This window comes from Corvus moneduloides, chromosome 6 (assembly GCF_009650955.1).
Source record: "Corvus moneduloides isolate bCorMon1 chromosome 6, bCorMon1.pri, whole genome shotgun sequence".
Classification (NCBI taxonomy): domain Eukaryota; kingdom Metazoa; phylum Chordata; class Aves; order Passeriformes; family Corvidae; genus Corvus; species Corvus moneduloides.
Genome location: NC_045481.1, coordinates 54,318,354 through 54,344,950, shown reverse-complemented (window position 1 = coordinate 54,344,950; position 26,597 = coordinate 54,318,354). Strand labels below are relative to the sequence as shown.

The window sequence follows — 26,597 nt, the reverse complement described above, 5'->3', positions numbered from 1 at the left end:
TGAAGTGCAAATCTAGGCAGGCACTCTAAGTTCAGCTTTAAGACACCACTTGTCTCACCTGGACACAGTCCTAGTCGGTCTAAAGCCTCGTGTGCACAGGGGAGTTATTGTGAAGCAAACCAAGGTGAGAGAGGAAAGCCAGGAGAGGTGCTCTGCACTGACTTCAGGGGCAGATCTTCCACTCTGGGACACAAACGCATCCTCACCACTCAACTGAGTTCCTGTCCAAAGAAAGCTCCTCTGAAGGAGTTGGAAAAACTGAGTTCAAACCCGTTAAAGCTGTCAGAGCAAAAACAGTGCACGACTTCACATCCTGTCAGCCATGTCACTGTCAGAATAGGTTTTCTTAAACCACATTCATTGAAAGCAGTATGGGATGGTCTTGTGAAGGCAGGGTTTGGGACTCTGGTCGTTGTCTCACCACAAGAGAGAGAGGCCATAGCTTTTTACACCTGCCTCTTCTGAACTATTTAGGCAATCAACACTTACATGTGTTTAGATTGTTGGGAGAATTGGTTTGAGGCCCAAATTTACAAAGATACTACAAAGAAGTATCTAGATTCTAATCCATATCCTTGGAGTCTGATCACCTTTGGGAATTTGGGCCTCAGGCATTTTTTTTTAATGCCTTAATTGTACCTGATCTAACATTCAGTTGCTGCTCAGAGCTAAGTTAAAATTCTAGATGTTACCTAAGTGTCACCTGTACACTACCAATATTATTAAGCTGATTTGAGGCAGTGGATGAATTGGAAACCTAACCATAAAGGCAGAGGTGGAAAAGAGGAGTACCTTGTCTAAACATTTCTCTGCTACTACAGGGCTGTTTCATATGCCATACCTCCTGCAATGTGAGGGAACACAGTTAAACTCTTCATTGATTCCTGGCAACTGCTAACATTCTTTATTCTTTACATTGTGTAGTCCAAGAGGTTTGCATCTAAATAAAGAAAAATCAAACTGTTGTACCAATAAACTAAGATTCATGGTGTGTCCAGAATGAAACCTGCTGTGGCACTGAACAGAAGCACGATGTGTGGTGGCTGGGAGACTGAGGGAAGGGTTTCCCTATGGAGAAACAGGCATTCCCAGCTCTGCTGCCTTCTACTGCGTTTCTGCCGGCATCCAGAGCTGCCTGAAGCTGCCTTAGCCTGCCACGAGCACTGGGTTTAGCCTGATGATTATTGTAATAATGCACTTGCAGGAAATTTTCAGGACTTTAATAGTTTACTCACCGTTACCTCTCACCCAGGCTGCAAAATAAAATGAGACTTATAGGACAGTGCTATCCCGGCACAATAGTGTTGTCCTGGAGCTGCGAGCTGACCGCAGCAAAAAATGTCCGTGAAATTCTTGGGGTACAGCACAAAGAGGAAAAACAATGTGGAAATTGGGGAAGAGACACACAGTTAAAAAATTATGATGCTGCCTGAATGCTTTTTAGAAGAAGTTTGAGGGGAATCAATCAGGCGCAGCGGGGTGCAGGACGCGTCACCCCTGTGAGCTGAAAGCATCTTTTGAGAACCTTCGCTGGGAAGCAAAGCTCATAATGGAGGTGCCGCGCAGCTCGCACCTTCCTCTTCCCATCAAACCTGTTCAAAACACCGAGAGAGAGCGAAAGGTCTCGGGTCTGAACGGGAAACTCGCGCTGCTCCTTTGCCTCGGCACCTCCCCGCCTCTCTCAGCATCCTTCCCCTCCCGTTCTCCCCGCTCCCAGGGCGGGGGCTCCGGCGGGGGCCGAGGGTCCGCCCGCCCCGCTCCGCCCCGCCCCGGCCGCGTCCCGCCCGCCGGCGCTGAGCGCGGAGGGGCCGCGGCAGCGGAGGGGCAGCGGAGGGGCAGCGGAGGGGCAGCGGAGGGGCAGCGGAGGGCCAGCGGAGGGCCAGCGGAGGGGCAGCGGAGGGGCAGCGGGATGCGGCGATGGGCGCTGGTGGCCGCGCTGGGGGCCGCGCTGGCGGCCGCGCTGTGCCTGCCCGCGGCGGGCGGCGGGCGGCGGCGGGCGGCCAGCCTGGGCGAGATGCTGCGGGAGGTGGAGGCGCTGATGGAGGACACGCAGCACAAGCTGCGCAACGCCGTGCAGGAGGTGCGGGGGCGGCGGGGGGCGCGGGGGGTTCCCTCCTCACGTATTCCCCGGGCGGGCCGCACCTGCGGGCAGCGCCGGCAGCATCCCGGCCGCGCTCCGCATCCCCGCCGGCCGCAAAGGAGCCGGGGCCGGCCCCGCCGGGAGCAGCCGCGGCCGGACCCGAGCTCCGGGCTGGGCAGCGCGGGGCCCCCCGGCTCGGTGTCCGCCGGCCCCTCGGGGCTCGCCCTGTGTGCGCATCCCGGGGTGGCCCGGGCCAGCGAGGCGATGGTGCGGCTGGATCCCGGAGAGAGAAAGGAACAGGACGTGGCGAGGGGAGGAGGGAAGGGAAGAGTTACTTGATTGTCTCTGTGCAGCAGGAGCTAAGGCGCACGAGGGTATCCCAAACCAGGATTCAGAGCTGTACGTGTCCTGAAAATGTGTGGAGGAGCAGCTTGCTTGTGATGTAATTGCGTGTCTTGATCTCAAATTGCTGGCCCAGAATCGCACAGGTTTCAAAGCCAGGAACTGAGACCAATCCCCAAGCCATTGTTTTATATGGCTGTCAAAACACCTTGTCCCAGCACTGCCCTTTCTTGTGTGCTTTTTATTCCCCTTCCTGTTAAGGATCTTCCTTTCAAGTTCTCTTTTCCCCTCATTCAAAAATACATAGTCTACAAAAACCTTTAACTGACTGCCTGCTTGAGAAACAGACCTTGCTTTACTGTAATTAGAGAATTTCTGAACTTTTACAGTCATCTGGACGGTTGCTGAAATCTACCTCTGTCATCCACTTCATTTAGACTGCAAACACACTGAGACAAACCATTCTTTACAATGCTGCAAAGATGCTTAAGGATGTAATCAACATTTCTGCCTGTTTTTCTGTAGTCAGCTCTGGATTGAGGAATGGTCTGTGTACAGCACAAAGTGTGAATTGTTTGAGCAGAGTCTTAGGAGGTAAATGGTTTGGACTCAGAGAGATTTGCAACTGTTGTTTAAAATAAACAGACACACCAAGAAGAGACATTTTGTCTTTGGAAAAATCCTGTTGTTCATCCTGGTTGAACTTGAGGCCTCCTAGCTCTGTTACAGTGGTTGCAAATAACAAAAGGGCATGATTTATTCTTGTGTGTTTACAAGATTCACGCCCTTCTTCATCCCACAAACAAAGACAGTAGGAACTGAAAGAGAGAATGAAATTCTGGATGTGTGCACCCTCATCTATAGGGCTGCTTCTGTTGACTTCAAGGGGCTTTGTAGATGTTTCTCTCTCTTTCCAGAATATTTTCTCTTCTTTGTCAGATCGGAAAGTCTGTGTGAAGTCTTCAGTGGTTTTCTGTGAAGAACAGAAAAGCTGGGCTCTTGACTGGCATCAGCATTTGCAGATACCAAATTGCCATTACCCTGCACGCTTTTTCCCCTCACAGGGACTGACTTGGGCTTAAACAGCCCAGAGCTCAAGGGTTCAGCTCAGCCCTGCTTTTCTGGCCCATTCAAGAGCTGCTGCAGGCAGGGTCTGGAGCAGGCAGCGTCCGTCACCGGGGCCTGCGCGGGAGGCATGGCTCGGTCTCTTTTGTGACATTTCTGCTAATTTTCAGTTGTTTGGGGTTTTTTTTCTAAATTTGGCAGATGGAAGCTGAAGAGGAAGGGGCAAAAAAGCTGTCAGAAGTCAGCTTTGAAAGCTTACCTCCCAACTTCCATAACGAGTCCAACACGGAAACCAGAGTGGGCAACAGAACTGTTCAGACTCATCAAGAAATTGATAAGGTATGAGAAAACTTATATGTGGTGAGCTCTCCATTCTTACACACCTTTTCTTCAAAAAAAAGACCCCAATTTTACATGTTTATTCACACAATAATTTGGAATGTAAACTTCCCTGATGATAAGGACTTTGGGGTTTTATTGTATCTCCTGTGCTTGCCTAATCACAGTGTTTAGGACACATCATGAAAGGTTAGTGTGAAATAATAATTTATTTTGGAAAAAGTGCCTGCTAAAAATAGGACACAGATACAGCTATGGCATGGGGAATAAAACCCCAGCCATCTCCTGCTCAGTTAGCTTCTTTACAGTGTCATTTTAAATAGGAAAGGAGGTAGCCCTGTCATCTATTTTTCCCCCCTCAGATTAGGGTTTATTAAGAGTGACAGCAAAATGGGAATAAAAGAGGGGATGGGAGCGGGTTAATTATTGCAGAATGTAGGACGGAGAGTCACAAAGGACTCATAAAAACTGTAGTTTGATGTTTTGTTCTTTTCCTGTATCAGGTTACAGATAACAAAACTGGATCAACAGTTTTTTCTGAGACAGTTATTACATCTATAAGAGATGGAGAAAACAAGAGAAATCATGTAAGTGAGCACTTTTCTTTCCTTTTGAAAATCAAACAAATACTTTGGGTTCCTTGTTCAGAAGACTGTGACAGAGTTCACCTAACAAAATTTTGGAATCTTTTAAAACACACAAAACCATTGGAGTAAGCAGTCAAAAATGTTTGTGTTTTTTAATTAGTTTAACTTAGAAATATTACGAACTGGAAACAGAGTTTCAGTGTTGTGGTTAGTTGACCTGTTTGAACATTCAATTTGTCTGTTAAATACAAATGTTAATTATAAAAAGATAGTTACACTGCCCTTTCCAGTGAGTGTGGATAAACCCTTAGTATAACACTGACCTTGTCTTCCACAAAAAAAAATTGCTTTATAGACTTTTAACAATTGAAAATAACCCCAAATCATCTATTTATGGGGAATCTGTGGAACAACATATGGCTCTATTTGCTTTTTAGCCTAACACAGTGATGGACAACTGGTTATGAAATGTCACTTTGAGGAGAAGGGAGAGAGACGGGACAATAAATCCCCTCCGCTCTCAAAATATGGTTGTTTAAGGACTCTCAAAGAAGTTTAAAAAGCAAGAATATTCTTTACCTGAGTCTTGCAAGCACAGGTCCATTTGCTAAACATCAGTAGTCACATGAGACATTCAGCACATACTACTACTTAAAAAAATTGGGTTTTCTTTGGTTACAGTCTTACCAAAATGGACTCAAAAAAGAGTCCAGTAAGACTGGCCTTGCCAGGTTTCCTCTGATAGCTGGCTTCATCTGACTAATAGTTTGTGGTTTGACTTACTTTAACATGTCCTGGCTTTTTTTAGAGTAACTTACCTCCAGATCTTTCAGAGAAGCAGCTCTGTAACTATTTTATAAAACACTGAAAAAAGAAAAACTTATGGCAGTAGTTTCTAGTTTTAATGAGCACAGAACCTGAAATTAGTGCCTCTTTTCTGAAGTTTTCCCTCTTTCAGCTCATATTTTTATACTGCTGTTTAAGTTTGAATATGGCAAGTAGCAAAATACAGCATACACAAGCAACTTTACTTTTTTTTACTATTTGGCAAAGCTTGTAGCTTAAGTGAAAAGTCAAGGTGTAAAATAAATTGTAGCTATTCTAAATTACATCTGCTTTTATACAAAGTGTTAACATCCTACACAGTGCTTTTTAATAATGAGATTATATGCAATGAAGACAATCCAAATGGGTTTTTTTCCAAGCAAACGTGATAATCATCTTCAAATCCAGTGTACAAAGGCAAACTTTTTAACCTTCTTAGCACTGGAACACAACACTAGTGATGTTTCATAATGTATTTGGCTTGCCTGTGGTGTCTAATCATTCTTCACAGCTGTAAAAAGTATTTCTAAATTAACTTCCTCCAAGGTTCATACACAGTTCCTTAGAAGCTTCATGTATCAAGGTACAGCTGCATTTTCCATATGGGAAGTTTGCCTCGCTTACCAAGCCAGTGCTGCATCCAGAACTCCTACTGTTCTTAGTGCTCCAGCTGAAGAGTTTGAGGGCTGAACACACATTTTTGCCAGGCTTTGTGGTGGCAGCCTTTATGCAGCTCTGAACCAAGAACAACCAGGGCTGATCCTGTCAGCTCCTCATCGCTTCCACCCCGCAGAGCGTTGCTCGCCAGCATCCCCACTGCAGCAGCTGCTGAAACAGAACTGCAGTTGTTAATGTTTATTTCCCCCACACACACTCATTTTGAACTTTCAGCATGCCCCTGGTACAAACACCTTATTTAGAGGTTGCCAACTTAAATGAAAAGCAGCCTACGGATGGACTTGGTCCTTATTTAAGGAGGGCCTGAAATTAATTTGACTGAGAGATGCCTAGCAGAAGTAAATCTGAAGATGCTTGCAGACTTTAAACATTAAGCAGGAATATGAATCACTTTTGGTACTGCAAGGGCACAGAAATGTTGTAGGAGTAATGCAATTAAGAATTGGAAGATTTGTGTTACAGCAAGGAAAAAGGTGCTGCTGAGGAGAGATCTATGAAGTAGAAGAAAATTTTTGCCCAAATTAAAAGGCACTGTTGCTTAGATCTGTAAACTTAAGGTAAAAGAATTGGGAAATGAGCTGCAGAAAACTTTGCACTGGGCCCTTAGGTCATTTTTATGCACACAAATTTTCATACCTGAAGTTTTGTGTGGCATTGTGATGTGTGCCAGTCACTCTCCAGGCCACAGGCTTCACAGACCAATAGGTGGTGGAGGAGTGATTCCACTGGTTTCATAGGTTGAGTTTATGGGCTTGCCTTATAAAAGTTAAGGGTTCCCACAGCTCCTGCACTTTAGGTACAAATTTGGGTGGTAAAAAGAAGAATTTTCCAAGCACCTTCCTAAACCACCTGTTTTGAAATTCAAACTCTGTGTAATTTATTACTGCAGTAATTTGTGATAACTGGAACCCTACACCTCCTCAGTTTACATTTATTTTCTGTGCTGAGTTACAAGCCTCTGAAATCACTGGAAGTTTTTCATGTGACCTTTTTGGGCTTTGAGAGATGACACAAAAGCCTCCCAAGAAGGCAAAGATGTGTCTGCATTGCAATAGTAAATCCACTTATTGGCTGGAATGAAATCCAGCACTGGAGAAGCAGCTTTGTGGGAAACAGGTTGTGCCTGCCTTTTAAATCACAGTGCTTGTCCTCCTGAAGCAGGTACCAATACATACACAAATAGTGCATATAAATATAAGTGTGTACAGGTACATGAAGTGCAGATACATCAGGGAACACCCTCCACACACAGACTTTTCCTTTCAGAGTATTTCTTCCTGGCTCTGCCTCACAGAAGAATTCTCCTTAGACTGCTCTTTGTTACTGATGGCTCGTTTGGCAGTGCTTTTATGGCCAGGAGGCTATCGGTGTTTTAAGTCTCCAGAAGGGGAGTTGGGCTCTTTGCCACTTCTGGCAATGCAGTCCAGTTCCTCAGAGGTGCTGCATTATTGGGAGGCTCCATTTACATTCCCAGACTCACATTCACTTTCTCGGATATCGCTGAGGGCTGGCAGTCACCCCTACTGATGTCGGGCTTCAATCCAGCAGACTCGTGTTTTTATAGAGGCCAAACACAGGCAAGAGGTAGCTGGATGGGCATAAAGTCTGTGGAGGGCCTGGCATCCATTTGTTCCTGGATTTAAGGCTCAAATACTCTGTAATTTACTTCTCCAGGGAGCACTGGTTAGCTTGCAAATTAATAGAGTATTTTCAGTCAAAAGTTCAAGCACAGAGCGCAGCAAAAATAATAGCATTCCCCATTATCCTCTGAAAATCAAAACCTTCTCTAGCTTGTTGGCTAGACCTGTTTCAGTTGTGATACATTAACCTGACCAAGGGAAAGCAAGGATGAAAAATAAAAGGAAACAAAATTGGTACTAGTCAGGTTTGCTACACAAAGATTTAGTTGCATTTCTTCTCACTTCCATTCAGAGTAGTATTTTACATAAGCTCTCTCTTCCAATTCAAAGCTAGTGTACCTGAGCTTTTTTCTTGTCTCTAGTAATTTGAGAAATAATTTTAAAAAGCAGTATCTTCTTTTTAGCAAGGTTGATTTTTGTGTTGTTTTGGGTTTTTCTTTTTCAAAGCTTAATGGAAGTATATCTGGTTGGTTTCAATTCTCTTTTTTGAAAGAGATTTTTAAAGATGCTGGTATCTAGGGCGAGTGAACCAGGCAACTGGAAGGATATAATGCATTTCTCATTTCACTTTGGCACTGTGGAGCAGATTCCTTTCTTTTGCTTGTCCCTGGTGGCAGAGGCTGTTGAGGGCATGGCTGTGCCTTCTCTTTAGTTGTGCAGCACAGGTCAAAGTTCCTTTGTGGGAGGGTGAGGAGAGCTGCCCTCGGTGCGATTCTGTGCGAGGTGCTTGCCCTTCCTCCACCATGCGGGTGTGTGCCTGTGTGCACACTTGTTATTTGGGACACACCTTCTGCAAACACAGCAGCTGCTCAGAGAGGGACTTCAAACACCAGCACGTCCTTAGGAGGAGATCCTGTGGTGCCCAGGCCTTTATCTCCATAAGAAAGGCTGCTGCTGGCACCCCTGGAGCTCTGGGCAGGGAGGTATCACTGTGAAACTGGGTTTACAAGCTGAGCTGGCAGGTCCTGGTTTATCTGTACAGACAGAATGGGTGGCATCCCTTTTATAACAGCCTCATTTAAACCTTTTCTCAGCCTTTATTCCAGCAGTAAAAAGAAAGAAAATAGCTCAATTTCCCCCTTTTCTAGAGAAAAATAGCGGTTTAAATGGTTAAGCTGCAGGTCTTCAAGCTCCCACTTCTCTGCTGATGTCCAGAACTGCCAAAGTAACCACTTGGTTCCTGTTGGGGCAACTTGTATATGATTTCACCAAACATGTTCTCAGCCACACGTACTGGAGTTGCTCTCCTTGAGGCCCATACTGCTCCAGGAGAGGAGTTCCTACCAGTGCTGTAGAGAAAGGAAGCTTTGGAAATTGAGAAGGAGCAATCAATGGAATGGAAATTGCAATTTTTCCATCAACATCACTGCAGGAGAGGAGTCAATGGCAGAAATTTGAAAATGCAGCATCTTGGTGTTGATTTCTGCTCCCTTATGTCTCAGGGAGGACTCTTGTTTTGGACAGTCTTATAATTGGGTCCAATTTTTTTGTTTAATTTTTCACAGCACTTTTAGTCCCTGGTGACTTGCACTCAGCAACCTCAAACTATCAATAGACACAGTAAGTGCATTCCTGAGTTGGAATCCTGGTCTCAGTCTAGCCAAAAATCACGTAATATCTAAATCTGGTAGGTTTTGTGTGTTTAATAATTTAACTCCTTGGTACTCTAAGTTTGCTTTTCTGTTAGCTGTCCAGCCTGCTGTGCTCCAATAATCACTGGACCAGTGCAGTTCTTTGCACAACACCCCCTCTTTAGGTAATCCTTGCTGTAGGAGTAGATAAGGCAAATTGTACTTGTTTTAGAGAGCCATGGCTCCTCAGACAGGCTGGGTTAGACATCCTTAACCAATTCTTACCATTTTACTGAACCCCCTTTTTTTGTTCCCTTTTCAGTTTCAGTCTTGACAATGTAGAACACAAAGCTTTGGGGCAAGTGTGAATAGCTCTTGAGGACAAGTAGCTTGTGTTTGTTAGAGTAGAAAATGACGTGGACAAGGGTGCAAAGGGAAACAGGATTTAGCCAAAGATGAGAAGAATTGCTCAATTAGCATTTTGAGTTGCTCTAGTTAATCTGGAGTATTTTCAGGCTGTGAATCTTTTTGTAGAGAGGGACATATTCTTCTTGTATGAAAGGTGTGATGGACTGTGTGCATATGTGAGACTTCATAGCTGACTCCATAAGCAGCAAATGCTCCTTAGTGATGCAAAAGATATTAAGAGATTTAATTTAGGTCATGGATGATAGGATGGCCTTATTGTCAGTCACAGTGTATCTAAACCCAGTGTTTTTGACAATCATCTGATGTTCACTGGGCCATGGCCAAAAAAAATATCTGAATGTTAGCCTCAGTGAATGGAAAGACCTGCCAGAAGGAGTTTGAAATACAAGTGTCAAGTCTGATCCTGTACAAAGAGGAAGGTGGGAAATCTCTGTGATTGCCAGCTGCCTGACACACTCGTTCCTCAGTGTCCACATCTTTGCTTGCTAAACTCAGTCCATCCTGAGCTGGTTTTCTCTCAGAGAACGCTGTGTGGAAAGTCATGGGTGCGCACAGAGGAGCAGGAGTGGCCAGTGGGCACAAACATCAGTGCTTTTGTAACGCTGTGGAGGTGCAGTGGCCACGGTGTGAGAAGTGAGGCTGCGGTTTCCATGCACTCACTCGGCTCTCGGGCTCGATGGCCCTGAGCAAACAAGCAGCTGGGAGCAGCTGCTAGACCTTATCAGAGGCAGGAGAAGCAAGGTGCCTTTTGCTGAGAGGTGAGGCAAGCCAGGCAGGTGTTTTGGCTGAAAACACAACCAGCAAAGGTCTGAGAACACAGATCAGTATCACTGGGTTTTTTTTGCTCTTAAATGGCGGCTTAGATTTCCAGGCAAGTAACTGATGCAACAGCAAAAGGGTTACTCCTAATTAAAGGTATCAAATCCTGCTCTCATTTGTATCAGTGGGAGTCTGAAGCAGCTCAGATAGCTTTAGTAAGTTTACTTTGTTAGTACGGAAAAAAACTATTAAGAGAGTGACAAGGATTCCTTTAATATTTCCTATTAGTCTAGTTTAGTGTAAGTTGGTTTTTTTCTGTCAAGTTAGGGAAACAAAACTGTGTAGTACTAACAAATATTCCAAAAGTCTTCATTAGCAATTCCAGTCTATGCCTGTATTTAGAATTGTTAAAAAATTTGCCACATCCTCCTGTGCTATAATGTGGTATTTCTGTTCCAGCTAAACCCCAAAGAAAAAGAATATTTTAATGCAAAATCAAGTTGGCTGAAGAGCTACCTCACCGTTTTTATCTCTCTGCACTATTGCCCTTAGAGTAGCTAAATACTGAAGAGGGAAAGCTTTTCCTGTGCTGAATTTCTCCTTGCCAAAAATAAGCTATTGCTGTAACACAGTGACAGTGCCTAGAACTGATTCAATGTTCTCAGCATGGTTAGTAAGAACAGACTGGTAAACCAGTGAGTTCCTCTGAAGGGTCCAAAACTTTCTCTTCTAGCCAGTGCTTCACCAGTGTCCATGCACCACTTCTAAAGCTGACAGCATTCTTGTTAGCTGTGGGCACAAATCCTGCCTTGTCTGAAGTTTTCCATGGGCAGGGAGGAATGAAGCTTCCCGCTTCTCCCTTGTTTGCACATTGGTTGCCACATCTCTTCTGCCAACAAGCCGTGATAAGGGAGTAGTGAGAGTCAAAGGGAGGTTGTTTACCTTTTCCCTGGTTTTGGTTCAGTTTTCCTGCTCATAACATGCTGGGTTTGGGTATCCAAGCCTGTGTGATTGTCTTTTACAGATCGTGTCCGAGTTGTAGGGAGATACAAAAACAAACCACCATGAATGATTTTACTTTCTGCCTCTCCTAGATCAACATATTTATTCTCAGAGAAATGGGGCTTTTTAGTCTTCTCTTTAAGGTAACATACAGTCAGGAGAGTGACTCTTTCATGTGGGCTGGTGGCAATTTTGTGACATCTGTTAAGAGTTCACAGTATGGATTATCTTTATTGAAGGTCCATCAGCAGTGTTTCTTTCCTCTTGCCATACACATGTAGCAAATTACTCATGAGAGGAAAAGCTTTAAGGCAAATGAGAATTTTTTTCCACTGGTTTTGATTACATGACTTAATCCATTGGCTCCAGCAGCTGCTTATTTGAGATTTTAGCTGAAACCATATTATCTAATTAAACAGCAAGCCTTGGCTGGCAGGGTAACAACAGTAGCTAAAGCTACAGGAAATACAGGCTACAGCACTGGATGTATAGCATAGGTATTTTGTCTTTTTATCTTTTATTTGCATCTCTTATAATCTTAGATTGGTTGAGATAGATACAAAGGATGCAAATAAGTGGGTGAAATCTGCAACTGGTTACATCTGTGTTGTCACAGGTAAGGTGGCAGAATTTGCAGTGGCTGGGAGGTTGGCCCTGTGACACATATATGATGAGCCTAAGTCTTATCTAACCTTCACCTGGACTTTAGGAGGGTTAGATTCTACAAAATCTGTAGGATGGGACTGGTTTTATACCAGTGAGTAGGAGGAGAGAGAATGAGTGTGATCGGTGATTCCTCGGCCTTCTGTGCAGTTGTTTGGAGTCAGGAAGAGGTGTGAGATGCTACTGGTCCAGCTTGATGGTGTTTTGTACTATGATTTATTAAGCTAAACCATGGAAGTTGAAGGAAAGTGGTGAAGTTGTTTCTGTTTAGTTCTGTTTCATCAAAGGTTTGGCGAAAGAAAGGACAGAAAGAGAAAGAAAGGGAGAGAAAGAGAGAAAGAAAGAAAGGAAGGAAGGAAGAAAGGAAGGAAAGAAGCACTGTAGAATGGTGGCTTCAAATGCAATGCCTTGAGAAATGCATTTCTGTGTCAGCTGAGTGAGTCTGAACTTTGTTCTTCCTCCCATGTGATTCACAAAAGAGCATTTTGGCATCTTTTGTGCAGTGGGTGTCTGCCTGGCCTTTGCAGGGGCTGGGTCACTGCTAGCACTGAGGGACACCACTGGTGAGTGCATCAGCTGCCAACTCGTGGTTCTTCACCTCTGCAGCTTACAGAGAACCCCCCTCCACCTGTCCCACCTGTCCTGGTTCTTTCCTTCCTAACAAGTCCACTCTCCCTTCCAGTTAGTAATATATTGTAATGCAGCATGGTTGTACAAAAGATACACAGGGTGGGGTGGGAATTCTGGATCTGTTTACTCATTATTCTGTCTGGAAATGACTCAGAGCCTGCTTGTGAATTTATATCATATGAGGAATCCCTCAAACTTCTTCCTTTAGGAAGTCCAGGGGGAGAAGCAGTATCTTACAGCACACAGAGAGTTTGACATCATGGTGTCAGGCAAAGGGGAGCCTCAGTGGTTTTTCTGGGTCTAAGAGAGCTCACAGCTGTCAGCAAGGGAAAGTTTTGGTCCCCTGGTAGGTGTTTGTCTTGGACTTCATACGTGGTGGAAATCTGTAACACGCTCATACTCTCATGTCCCTTTTGGAAAAGGAGTGTGCTGAAGACCCCTTTCCCCTTCTTCCTCATTGGTGTTTTTTTAGGAAATGGAATGAATATTCATGAATAGTTGTCATCTCATGTTGTTGATATCCTCTAGGCACATGATTTCAGTTGAAAAATTAAATTAAGGGAATAAAAAAGGCTTTTGTAATCCCAAGAAATGCCCCACAGAGGAGGTCTTGAAGAAGCTTCAAAGAGTCAACATCTATGAACCAGATGCCTGTTCCATCCTTAGGCAGACATGGATTCCGTGTTCCCAAAATCCTTGAGTGCTGGAGATGATTTATTCCAATGCTATTGCTTTAATTCAAACCCCTTCTTCTTCCACCTACAGCTCATGGAAAATAAACTATTCGATTTCTTCTACAGTAACAGCAGTGTCTTATGCTGTCAACTCTGCCATGGGCAAAATCCATTGAATGTGAATCCTTACCAGTGTACTTCTGTTCCAGTATTATTATCCTTGGCTGGCACCTTAAGCACAATTAATAAGTCTGTTCCAACTGTAGACTACCAAAAAAAGTATATAGGAACAAATCCCATAAAATTCAGGGTTTGAAATCAGTTCTGTGAGGGATGGGGCACAGGTCAGCATCTTACTCTCAGTGTGCTACTTGTAGTTTAGTGATTTAAGATTAGCCAGCAGCTACTAAGTACAGAAATCTTGTTTTCAAAGGCTTTCCTTTTCACCCAGCTGTTTCACATCCTCACTGTGTACAGCTACTCTGTGTTGTTTGGCTTGTACAAATTTGCAAAATTGACATAGTTCAGTAGTGAATCATGGAAAGTTTGTAGCTGCCAATTGTAGAGACAAGAGCGGCCGGCATTAAAATTCAGCTCCCAGGGAACATCATTGCATCAAAGCTGTGTCTTTGTGTGATTACTGCTACTTACAAATAATGGCACTTTGGAGCTTTGTGGCACTGCTCTACAGTGGCTCCACAACTGCTACTGGAGCTCGGGACATTTGGAGTAAAACCCAGGATGTCTCAGACCACGAGTGTTTAGACACAGCTTCTGCTTATCAAAGATTAAAGAATTGTTGTTCTCCAGTTAACAGATCCACAGGTAGATGCATTTCTCTGTTAAGACCATTAATTGCAAACTTATTAGGAAAACTTTGTTTATAAACATGCATCAGTATTTTGACCTCACATATACACACATATATATATATATATATATAGATATATACATATACGCACACATAGACACAGTTCTTTTATTCTTTCTACGCTGGATAGCTCTTAGTTTCCAGACTAAGTTAATTACCTGTCAGATATATAATTTATGGGGGTTTTCTACCAAATTAGAATAGTTCTTCTCATGTGCCCACTTTGATACCATTGCAAAATAGATTGAAATGAGTACTTGGCACTGTGTTTCCTACATGGGAGCGTTTGCAGAAGCTGTAGTCCTGCCAGGATCAGGTTATTATTACTGAGAAAAAAAAGGGTGAGGGAAGAAAATGAAGTGGTTGCTTCTGCAGAATGACCTGCTATTAAATTATTGCAAGGCTTACAGAGAGATTTTGACCAAGAGTGAACAGAGCATGATCTGAGAGAGCATCCAGGCACCATTTTCCTCATTATTCTGAGGCATTTGTGAGGAATTTAGTTTTGGTTTTTTGGGTGTAGTTTCTTCTTTCATTGGAGTCAGCTCCTTGAAGCTGTGGATAAGATGATATTTTCTTTATTTCCTCTTTTGACACTGAGCATTAACTGCATAGGGGTCTGATCAGTGACAGGATCACTGTTTGTGTGATGGGAATAAGCAGGTGGTGTAGAAAGGGATGCTTTGGTGGTGAGCAGTTTAGTGGGGGCCACAGACTGCCTCAATTCCCTCAGCTTTTTAACAGCATTTTAAAGCTAACATAGCTGTGTTTCTTTGGGTACCTAAAGCCAAGCTGAACTGCCTTTAGGCCACCTTCAGTTATGTCATGAAGACATATTTTGCATCCATTTATATTGTGTCATGTGGAGAACCAGAAATGAAATTTTCCCAATTAAAATGCTTCTGGGAAACAGGGGCAAGGAATCAGATGAGATTAGCTCCATGGAGAAGTTCATGACAAAACCAAGGGACTTGTGTTTTGTTGTTTGTTAGTTTTGAGCTCAGAAGTCACATTCCTGTTGAAGAGCCACCCAAAGAGCTGGCTTCCCCTCATAGCACTGGGATGTGACCCCTACCACGGTTTGCAGCTCATGTCTGCTCTTTTCAGGACGTCTTTTTTTAACAGAAGTTCCTAATTTTACGAGTGCTGTGTACTTGGCAGGACAGCAGTGAGAGGTTTGCACTGCTGGAAAGTATTACAGAGGTTTTGAGGTATTTCAAGGCAAATTAATTCATATCTCATTAAAGACAACTGCGTTACATGCCCTGTCTAGACAACTGAGAGATTAGGAACGAGAATGCTACTGCATTTCAAATTAAAGTAGTAGTTTCCATAAAACAATATTCCTTGCTATGTAATTCTGCCTTTTTTTTTAATACATGTAGGATATAAAACACGTTTTATGCTTCTTTTTTTTCCTTACTACTCAGCAGTTTTTGCCATCTGCTGCAGTGACGGAGACCAGTCCTACGTGAAACAACTTGCAGAAATTGAAACATAACCTAGAAGGGGATTTGTAAACACAGAAATGTTAACTCTTAGAAGGACTATTTGCTAAAAGATGTCAGTTCCAATGTGAACATGGCACTTCAGCCATGGCTGGAATTGTTGTTGTCTCATGGGTGCAATCAGGTGAGCTCTGGCACTGTTTGGGAAGGATCTGTAGCTATGGTTCATGGAGGTTAACACTGAGTTCTACCTGAGTTAAAGGTTTTTGAAATGGGAATTTCATTGTCTGGGGAGTTTTTAATAGACGTGTAAAGGGGCTTTTGTTCAGAGAAGCTTTTGGAGCACAGTTATCCCTGAATACTGCCGAGATGCCCCCATGCATTTCCAAGGTTGTTACTAAAACTCATTTTCTAATTGTCACATGACTTGCTTTAGTAGCATTGCTTCCTGTGCTGTGTTTCTGCTGGCAGAACTTCCTTACCTCTCCAGAATAATTGATTTTTGCCTCTCTACTTCATGGCTTGGAAACCTGAAATCCATAGAGGGTTAGGAATGAACACTTTGGAAGGGCTGTTCTGGCTTACCAGCTGTGCAGAAAACAATCCTGCCTCTCCCTTCAGCTCCTTCAGAAGTTTGTAGGCACAAACTGTAACTGGATCACAGTAAGCCAGCAAACTGGGCCATCACACAAGGAGGGGAGAAGGGGTTCTCCTGCTTGAATCCCACTGTTCTCATGCCAGAGAACCACAGAAAAGTTGTATATTAAGTCATGACAGTGCCTTCCTCTGCTTTCTTGTGTTCTAAACTAAAGAAGGAGAGAAAGTCTCACTTAAGACAGTCCCTGACAAGTATTGGCTGAAGATATGAGTAGTGAAGAGAGAGTTTTGTTTAAAGTTATCTTTGAAGAAGAACTTTCTGAGAATGGAGGCAGGGTGAGTGTGAGTGGGGAGAGGGAACAGACAAATCAAATGCCAGTTATGAATTTAAAATCAGTGAGTCCATTTTGAAGGTTAGACATGATCAGAGTATTTTTTAGTCTACTCTTAGGGTTTTAATTAAGGATTAAGGGGAAGAAGAGCAAAGAAAGTGAGTGTTATTTCAGTACATACTGTATCACCAGCAAAACAGAGTATTAAAAATACTGCCATAGTGAGGTACAGAAACCAGGTGAACACTGCCAAAGAAAGTGGGTTCTGTGTGAAATTAGGTTAACTCTGGCCATGTTGCTCTGCTTTCATAACTTGAAATGAGAAATTCTTTGCTTGTCCCTCTATCCTCCTTGGTGTGCTGTATGGGCAGAGGGTGACGTGGTGCACAGCACCGTGGGATACATCCCACCAGCCAGTGCAGTCTGCCAGAACAGCCTGTGGCACCTGCCAGGCCCTGGGGGCTGCAGATTGGCACATCACACTGGAAGAAAACTCTTTTCTTTTGTGCCTTTCCATGTGTGCAAAGGCCTGAGGGAAAGCACTCCTGTGAAAGCTTGTCCCAGCAGCTCTGACCTGCACAGTCCTGCACCAGCTGTTTTGGTGGTCTGGGAGCTGCCGTATTTGACTATCACCAGCATCACTCGCTGTTTTATTCTCAAATAAAATGGACACTAAACATTCTTTAGGAAAGCAAGAATCTTTGGCATAATCTACCTAAGACAGGAAGCCTGAAGTTTCTTTCAGCAGCAGTTGTTTCAGCAGACTTAGGAATCTTTTCCATGATTTTCATTCTCTTGTTGAGTGGGTTTTTCGTTGGTTTTTTCCTTTTTTTTTCCCCCTGTTGGTTTTGGAACAAATCCTAATGCCCAAATTGCTTCCAGGTGCTGCAGGATATTCACTGCAGAGCACAATATTATAATAAGAGTCCACAGGATGCTGAGCAAGTCCTTACAGGTACATAGCTTGGGATTCTCCATCCTGGCCTCTGTTGTTTATGGCTCCCAGTACTCCCATTAATAAACAGGCAATGCTGCTTTCACTCTGTATTATTCTTTAGCACTTCCCAAACAGCATATTCCTTTTCCACAGCATTAAATTAACTGGTATAACACAAAAATGGATTTCAGGGGGATGTACATCATTATCACTGTGGCTGGCTGATTCTGCCTTTAAGTTATCTGCCCAACTTGTATGCTCTGCTGCACATCAGAACCCAACACTCCCTCTCCTCAGTTTATGCAGTAGCTCCTGCAAAGACAAAATATTCTGAGAAATAACTTAGTTTGCACAGTTCCAGGAAAAAATGGATTGTTCAGAATCTGTTGCAGCTGATGAAGATGTTCAGATTTGCTCCTTGTCCAGCAACTATTCTGTGTTAAGGTAGCTGAATTATAAAAGGTCTGTTGCCTGATTAAAGAAAGAAAAATAAATAATAATAAAAATGTATATGGTTACACATCTGCATGTAAGCATTACTGAGTTCTGCATTGACTATGGATATCTGGGTGAAGTAAATTGGTTTGGAGTGTGGCACACTATTTCCCAGAGATCATGTGAAAGGAAGCCTTTTACAGGCCAGGAAAGAAACCCACAAAGGGATTTTTTTTTTCCCTGACTGGAAACCCTCATAAAACTGAACGTCTGAACTGGTGGGACACAATTCAGTAAGAGGAAAAAGTTTTTTGGTGTGGGACTCATTAATTCAGGAGAAAGCAGCAACTGGAGAATTGCAACTTTGGTGTTAGGTGGTTTTAGAGCTGGAGAGAGAGTTATTCCATGAGCTTAAAAACTATTATGGCAAGATTTCTCCTTTATGGAGAAGGACAGTTGGAAAACCTGAGTACAGCGAGACCTGGCTGTTTGCCTGAGAGTGGATGGAACAGGAGTGAAACAGTGGGGTCTATTCTGGGTATGGTTTATACAGGGGATTCATCAAAGCAGCCAACAAAGCTACCAACAGCTACACAAGTTGGCCTAGAAGAGCACGGCTGCTGAAGAGATGTGGCTGCCTGCTCACTGGGAACCACAAAACCTCCAACATACTCTATAACATTTGGATATTTGGATTCTGATCCACCTGGTTATGTAGCTCTCAGTCCTCCACTCCTGCCCCAGTCTACTGCCACCAGCTGATCAACATTTTTCACATTAACAGAATTTTTATCATAACAGGAAAGAAAAAAAAAAAAAGTGGAACACACACACTACTGGGATAATGAAGTTGAAAAACGTTGTGGTAATTTATAGCAGCCTAGACCTGGTGATACTAATTCCTTAAAACAGCTAAAATGACTTCTTCTGAATTATAAACATGTAACTTGAATGTCGAGTCATTGACTTGGAAAGAGTCAGGCCCTAGACCGTGTTTAGCTTGTGTTCTGTGTTCTGGGTAATCAAACTGCTTGGAAACATCTGAGGTGGCCAAAGTGGGTAATTCAGACAGGGCTGATTCAGGCAGAGCAGCCTTGCCTCACACATGGCAAGAACCCTCCAAAAGGCTGAATCTGGAGAAGATCTGAAGAAAATGAGATGCTTAGTGGAAACTTTCAATAGAGGTTGCACAGATGATCTGCTCCAGCAAGTGAGATTAGTGTCTGCTGAAGAGCAGCCAAGTGCTTACTTCAGAGAATTCAAGGATTTTTGTGTAATTCCTTTTGCTTTTTCCTTTCCCTTCCCACTAACAATGGTCCAAACCAATGCTGGAGTACAGGGGACTCAGAATGATGTTGACTACATTGTTTCCAGCCTGGAGGGAAAAAAAAAAAGGACATTTTAGAGAAGAGGGTTAATCACACTATTTTTAAGAGGTAACCATTAGATGGGAAAACAGCCCCCCCCCCCCCCCCATGAATCAGACACAAATATATCCACTTGCTCCCTGTGTTCTCCCCACTGCCATGCACTCAAGAAGGGAAGCCACCCAGCAATTTGAGGCCAGAGGATTCAGATAAGCCAGGGAGAGGGCACTGGTCTGTTACAGAACCATGGTTGTACAAGGAGCCCCTAGTAAGAAATGAAATTAGTGAAGAGTTTCTGGTATTTCAAGGAGAGGCATGAATTTTTGGCAAATCACGCTTTTATCCTTTCCTTCAGGAGTGTATCATCGACGAAGACTGTGAAACAGGGAAGTATTGCCAGTTCTCCACCTTTGAATACAAATGTCAGCTCTGCAAGCCCCAGCACACAGTAAGTCCCGAATGAGATGGGATTTAATGTGAATTTTAGAAACTCAGTAAGTTATTGTTGCTAATGTCAGCAAGTCAAAATTGACGGAAAAGAAGCTGCAAAGCTTTCTGCATGAGGGTAAAAAAGTTTTTATGTTAACATGGTGTAATTAAAACACAAGATTGGGATGACCCAACACCTACCCCTCTCCCCACCTTTTCTTTGCAGTTCTCAGTAGAACACTTGTAGGATAAAGAAAGTAAAAACTGGATCCTAGCTACACTTCTGTTGTAAAGTGAACTCAGGCTGAAGGAGGTGGGATCAATTCCCCAACCTGGAACCTCCACAATTACAGAGCATTTTTTAACTTAATTAGCAGGTCTTCATAGTGCCAGTGTAGTCCTACACCTTGCCCTCTGTTAAGCACTGCCTGTGGGATCCGCTGGAGAAGAAATACAGATTTTTTTATGGCTGCCCAGACAGTGCTTTACGCAGACAGGAAAAAGCTGCTGAAACACTGACCTGCTATGACTCCTTAAGATTGTTAATCAGACTACCTAAAAAAGGAAACAAAGTGACTCACATGGTTTTTATTAGGTTGATTTCTTAGGTGTGTGTAGTTGAAACACTGGGGCACTTGTCATACAAAGGGACCTCTAGCTAGAGATTTGCATTTCTGTTTTGCAAAGAGATTTTTTTCAGACAGATTTTTTCAAAGATTCTTAGTTACCAATGAAGTCTGGTTCTTATTACAACTAAAATAAGGATTTTAGTAAGACTTTTTTTTTTGCTTTGCTCTTTGAAAACAATTCTTCTGAACAAACTGTAAATTCCTGACTGCATTTAACAATGGAAAAAAAACCAGTAATGTTCTTCATTGATGATGGTTCATTTATTAATTTTAGTTTCCCTTGATTGCAGAAAGAGGGCTCCCGGGAGAACTTAGAGCAGCATTTCAGTACCTAAAGGGGCTACAGGAGAGCTGGAGAGGGACATTTTGCAAGTGCATATAGTGACAGGACAAGAGGGAATGGCTTCATACTGAGAGCAGGTTAGGTTAGATATTGGAAAGAAATTCTTCCCTGTGAGGGTGGGGAGGCCCTGGCTCAGGTTGCCCAGAGAAGCTGTGGATGCTCCATGCCTGGAAGTGTCCAAGGCCAGGTTGGATGAAGTGCTGCTGCTCTGCTGTGGAGGTTCCTGTCTGGCAATAATTCTATGTGTGCTCAACCTGAGAAATGACGCAGTTCTATTGAGCAGCGGGAACATGACATACGTATATTTAAAGTACATACTCTTGTCTTCAGGCTCAGGGTTTAATTCTGTGTGTAGCTGTGTGTGATACATGCAATGAGTGCTACAGTGCCAGTTTTCTCAGGAGCTTTTGCCTTTGGCAGCCCTGCTCACGGGATGTGGAGTGCTGTGGAGAGCAGCTCTGCGTGTGGGGCGAGTGCACGAGAGCCACTGCCAAAGGGGAGAACGGCACCATTTGTGAGAACCAGCACGACTGCAACCCTGGAACGTGCTGTGCTTTCCAGAAAGGTACTCAGGGGTTAATCCTGTTCATCTCATCATGCAGGGGCGTTGATATTTGGCTCTTTTCAGCCCAGGGAAAATGGTTAAATCTCTACAGAATCAACAGGTTGTTCTCCCTTGGCCTGTGGAATGCGCTGTGTTAACTCCATCATAAAACTTAGATAGAATTAGGAGTGAGAAACAGCCTGATGGGGTGTGCACTGGTGAAAGCAAAGCCCGTTGCACACTAGAGGTGAGACCAGCAGCAGAAGCACAAAAATTTACATTTCTAAAGGGGAGTCTTAGGCATTTAAAAGCAGCAGAGCTCTATGTCAAATTTACACACAATAAAGCAAAAATAAGAGAATTAAAAATGTGCAGAAGAAATTAATGAGCTGTGTGAAAGTGGCTTCTCCTTCCTCTCAGCAAGCAGAGCATCAGAATCACAGTGCAGATACATTTCATGCTCCAAGTTTTATGTGAGCCTTCCAGGGCATCACACCAGGCAGCCAAGAGAGACAGAGGAATGACATCCCAGGTTATGTTGTCAGTCTACATGGGAATGTGAAACTTGATTTACAGAAGGGAGAGCAGAAGGTCTCGGGCCTGAAATCAATCCCCAGTCCTGTCTGGTTGGGGTCCAGTTTCTTCTGGTGGTTTATACACACCAGTTCCTCACTGCATTTATCACAGCTCACCTTATTTTAGTAGTGACAGGACACAATTCCAGCCATCTCCCTACAGCAGGTAGATACTTCCCTAGCTTTTTTCCTTGCTATGAGCCAGAGGAGGCCTTGTACTGATGGTTGGGCCTGTCCCACTCTCAGCCTGCTGGTGGATCAGGCCACCAGGGCATTCCAGGAAAACAAAGGAGAAAGCTCCAACACCATTTAAAAGTAAAGAGGATCTGCTCAGCTTTCCCATGTTAATGTGGAGCATTACATAGTGGACCTTCAGTATTAAGTTTGGTTAGGAAGGAACAAGAGATATATAGTTATTGAGAAAATTATATCTATATATAAATAAATCAATAGGTAAGAACATTGATGAACATTGATAGAATACTCTTATTAGAACTTACATTTTTCTATTGATTAGTAGCAATGAATTTTTATTCTCTATGGCTGTCTGCTTTAGCAGGGCTATAGGGTTTTTCAGGTTAGGCCCAGCCTCAAGGCCTTTCTTCATCACTAGAGTATTGCAAAAGATTGTCCTAATAACAATGCATATTTTTCATGTAAAACTTCAGTAAGCTGTGGAGTATTCGCTGCTCAGTATATAATGTTTTGAAACTGGGAACTGATAGGTCAGATACATTGAAGCACATGTGTCTGTGCACACACACACATATATGTGTCTTTTGACCAAGCCTGGTTTAAAAACTTCAGATTTTGAATTCTTCTCATATTTTATCCTGCCATATGAGGTGACTGAAGACAAGAGGAGGAAGGGAGGTTTTATAGGAACATCTGGAAGAGCTGAATTCCAGACTGAGACAGTGAGTTACTGACAAGAGGAAACCCAAAGGACACAGCCTTTTAAAATAATTTCTTACACAGGCTGAAATTCAGCCCTGTGTAGGAACAAAGGTGCCAAGTCCCAAATGCCATCAGACAGCTTTGCCTACAGCAGAATTACTAAAATAAATTAAATGTCTGAGTTGCAGTTCTTGTAACTTCATTATTTAGTCTCTGAACAATTGCTCTGTATTTGCAGCCTCTGCAAAATAACAGAGTTCTAAAGGAGAGAGGTATTTTTCTATTCAGATTTTGAACTATTTATGCTACTCATTGCAAAGGATTCACTGTAATGTTAGTTTTCTTGGGATTAGAAGAGTTTGGAATCTCCAAGGGCTGGAGTTGTGCTGTACTGTCTTGACATTGGTCTCTGAGTCAAGCTGATCGTGCTCATTAAGGATGAACTTCAAATGTCTTACTCCCACCTAGTGGAAAAAACATGGTTATAGCTCCCTAACATGTAAGTGGACTTAAAAAGAGATCAAGCCTGTCTTTTTATATCTTGCATAAAGAATTGAACATGGGGTCATCCCAGTTTAGCAGACAGATAACAACCTCTCCTAAAATGACTTTACTCTGGCCTGCAGAGCTGCTGTTTCCTGTGTGCACGCCCTTACCTGAGGAAGGTGAACCCTGCCATGACCCTTCAAACAGGCTTCTCAACCTGATCACCTGGGACCTGGAGCCCGATGGAGTGCTGGAGCACTGCCCCTGTGCAAGTGGCTTGAGCTGCCAGCCCCACAGGTAAGGACCAAAGCTGGGCAAACAAGCTGCTTGAAATTTTTGAGGGGTCTATTTCTGTGGTAAATAGGTAGAGAACACACAGATTCTTCCTCACTAGAAAAGGTTTTGACAACTTCTCTCGTCTGTAGCACTGAAACCTTCTGCTTTGTCCCACACAAATGTGCCCAACTAAGTTTGGCAACACATGAATCCGGTGTGAATTGTGTGATTTGATGGGGCTGGTACTGCTTTTTAATCAGGCAGTACTAACAGCTGTTGAGATGCATCATTCCAACCCTCTGCACGCAGTCCCTGTCCACCAACTTTCTGTGTGAGACTGGGCTTCTGTCAGATGTTTTGCTTGCTTTACAATGTGAGACATGTTAAAGGTATTTTAACACAAACTTTTCATAGCTCATGCTTTTAATATTTCTTTAAAATGAGTTCTTTGCATTGTCAGCAGTTTCACTGGCAGAAAGTGAGATCATTTCAGTTTTGCTAAAAGCATTTTTAGAAAACCTACATTTTCTATGAAATAAACTCTCCAAGTTTGCTCCTATGCTACCAGCGTCATATTAATTTCCAAAAAGACATCATAGCTGGGATAGAGATGTAGATTATTATTTCTCTCTTCTGTGTCCAACTCTTTCTACATTTTTTCATGCTTGAAAAGGAATTGGGTAACATTTTGTTTCATAAATGTCATCAAAGGAAGCAAGCAGAGCTGATCCCATCCTTTCATCACCAAAATTTTTGTTAATGCACCATTAACCTCAGGGAAGATCTGTCAGCAAATGTCAGGTCTAGTCAGAACAATGTTTCAGATGAGGATGTAGAAACACAGAAATTAATTAGGGTGTGAATATAGCTGAACTGTCCAGAATTTTCTATCCGAATTTAAAGATTCAAGTAACATTTTTTTGTTACCTGTTTTTTCTGAGAGCCACCGACATCTTGTGTGCCAGGATCAAACATTTTGTGCTGTTAGGATCTCTGTATGTGGAAATCACATTTATAACTCTCCAGCTGTCAAGCATGTAAGAATCAGATGCTTGTGAAGTCAGCTGGGGTACATCCGTTGTGCATTTAACATGTTTTTATGTGAGGAGGGAATGGAGAATTTCATGAACTAGAAGAAGAACACAAAATGATGTACTGTATGACCAGATGTGCCTTTTTCCAACAGCCACAGGTCTACATCTGTGTGTCAGCTGTCTGCCAATGCAACCCAGAACACTGAAAAAGAAGATCCCTTAGTCGTGGATGAGATGCCCTTTCTCAGCTTGATCCCCCAGGATCTTCTCTCTGATTATGAGGAAAGCAGCGTCATTCAGGAAGTGCGGAGAGAATTAGAAAGTCTGCAGGACCAAGCAGGTTTCAAGCCTGAGCCTGACTCAGCTCAGGACCTGGTTTTGGGAGATGAAATCTAAAGCCCAAGCACCAGTTTAGTTAGTTATTTCTAGATTTTTTTTGTCTAGTGTCTTGCCTGTATGACCCCTAAACACACACTGCTGGATAGAAGTGCAATAAATGAGGTCTTCAACGAGCATCCTTCTCTGTGCACCAAACCTGCATGTCCCAGCTACTGCAGAATTCATTCAATCCCTGGACCAAACTTTCTGTCAAATGGGAACCATATGAGTGTTCTGGATTTGTACTTTCCCCTTGTATGTCAGAAATAAACTTCTTAGTACTTGTACTCATTAAAAAATACACACAAGCATAAATAATTTTAAGTTACTAGCAACTGTAGAAGTGACTTCTGAATATGGATGTTTAGAATTGTTTTATTTCTCTAGGGTAAGAACCATCTACTTTGACACTGTTGCAGCCATTGATTTTAAGGAATATTTAAAGGAATTTTTTATTTTTTCTTTAGAATTGGTTTATGCTTTTAATACACCTCATAGGCATAAATCTGTGCATGTTACACGATGTGATTATTTTTACCACCTTAAAAGGTCATGGATTTAAAAAACCAACAGCAAGCCAAGAGTAAAATCCGACCCACCAAACTCCCCAGCTCCCAGCTGTCTCACCAGTTTGCTACCGTGGCTCCTCCACTATTGATGGTTTTCTGGGGTATAGATTTCACCATCTGTTGTTGCACATGGTAAAACACGACAAGAGGTTCCAGCCAAGTAACTTTTCATGGCACTTCTTCCCAGAACATCCCTACTGCTCACGTCTAGTTTGGAACAGCAGAGCACCAATAACTGGAACAGGTGTATGACTGTGCTACCAATCTGCACATCTTGCACCATTTCTGGTGCATGAAGGCTTTTCAACAAACTCCTAGGGTACCATCATCATTATACACAGGGAGGATATCTCATCAGAACTGTCTTGACTTTTGGTTTAAGGACTCTACAACCAATTCTCACACCAATACACACACACAGACACCGGCTCTGAGAGTTCACTGAATTTACCTTTTCTACCCCTAATAAAATTACTGTGCTTTAGAGAGAGCCCCATCTATACAAAGAGAAGGAATTAAATGTTACTGCAATTTTCCCGTGTAAAAAATATCCATGAGAGTGGTAACAGTCTGTAAATATTGCCCTCTTAATGACAGTGTTCTCCCTTCAAGTTCTTGATGCTGCAGTCCCTGAATTTCATCTCTACATTTTTGCCTTCCCCAATGTCTGAGTTTGAAGAAAATTTACAATACATTTGATAAGTAGTTTTTTTCTCTCTTCCAAAAGCTCTTAAGGATGCTTTAGCAGTCTCTATCTATGGTAAATGGTTGTTTAATGAAGTACCCTACCTAGGGGATGGTACTCCCTCTCTGCTCCTTTGCCCCCACTTCCACCTCCCCTATGTTGGCCAAGAGGCAGCACAGGGCAGTCAGAAGAGGAATAATGAGGGAATGCCTCTGTGCAATGCCTGGTTCTCAAGCTGACAGATTCCTCAGCATTTTTGTTGTGGGCCAGCATGCAAGGAAGAGCTGAAGGTTCTGTTATTGAACACCCCTTTCCCTCTGGAGCGGAATTTAGCTGCCAATTATACTTGGAAGTTTCACTGGTGAGAAATTCAGTTCTGGGAAAGGAAACTCACAGTTGAAGAAAAATTTGGTGTGAATGTAAAGAGGAGCAGCAGCCAGGCTTTAAAGCAGTTCCTGTAACACTCTGTACATGGAGGGGG

At 43.0% G+C, this 26,597-nt stretch overlaps 1 protein-coding gene across 1 annotated transcript; it reads left to right on the top strand.

The window, feature by feature from the left end:
• The first annotated feature begins 1,803 nt into the window (after positions 1-1,803).
• Positions 1,804-25,367, top strand: DKK3 (dickkopf WNT signaling pathway inhibitor 3). The gene is made up of 7 exons (XM_032112743.1): positions 1,804-2,080; positions 3,689-3,826; positions 4,330-4,413; positions 19,627-19,719; positions 21,093-21,237; positions 23,315-23,471; positions 24,637-25,367. The coding sequence occupies exons 1-7, from the start codon at positions 1,910-1,912 to the stop codon at positions 24,878-24,880; spliced, it is 1,032 nt and encodes a 343-aa protein (XP_031968634.1). The 5' UTR covers positions 1,804-1,909; the 3' UTR covers positions 24,881-25,367.
• The last annotated feature ends 1,230 nt before the right edge of the window (positions 25,368-26,597 follow it).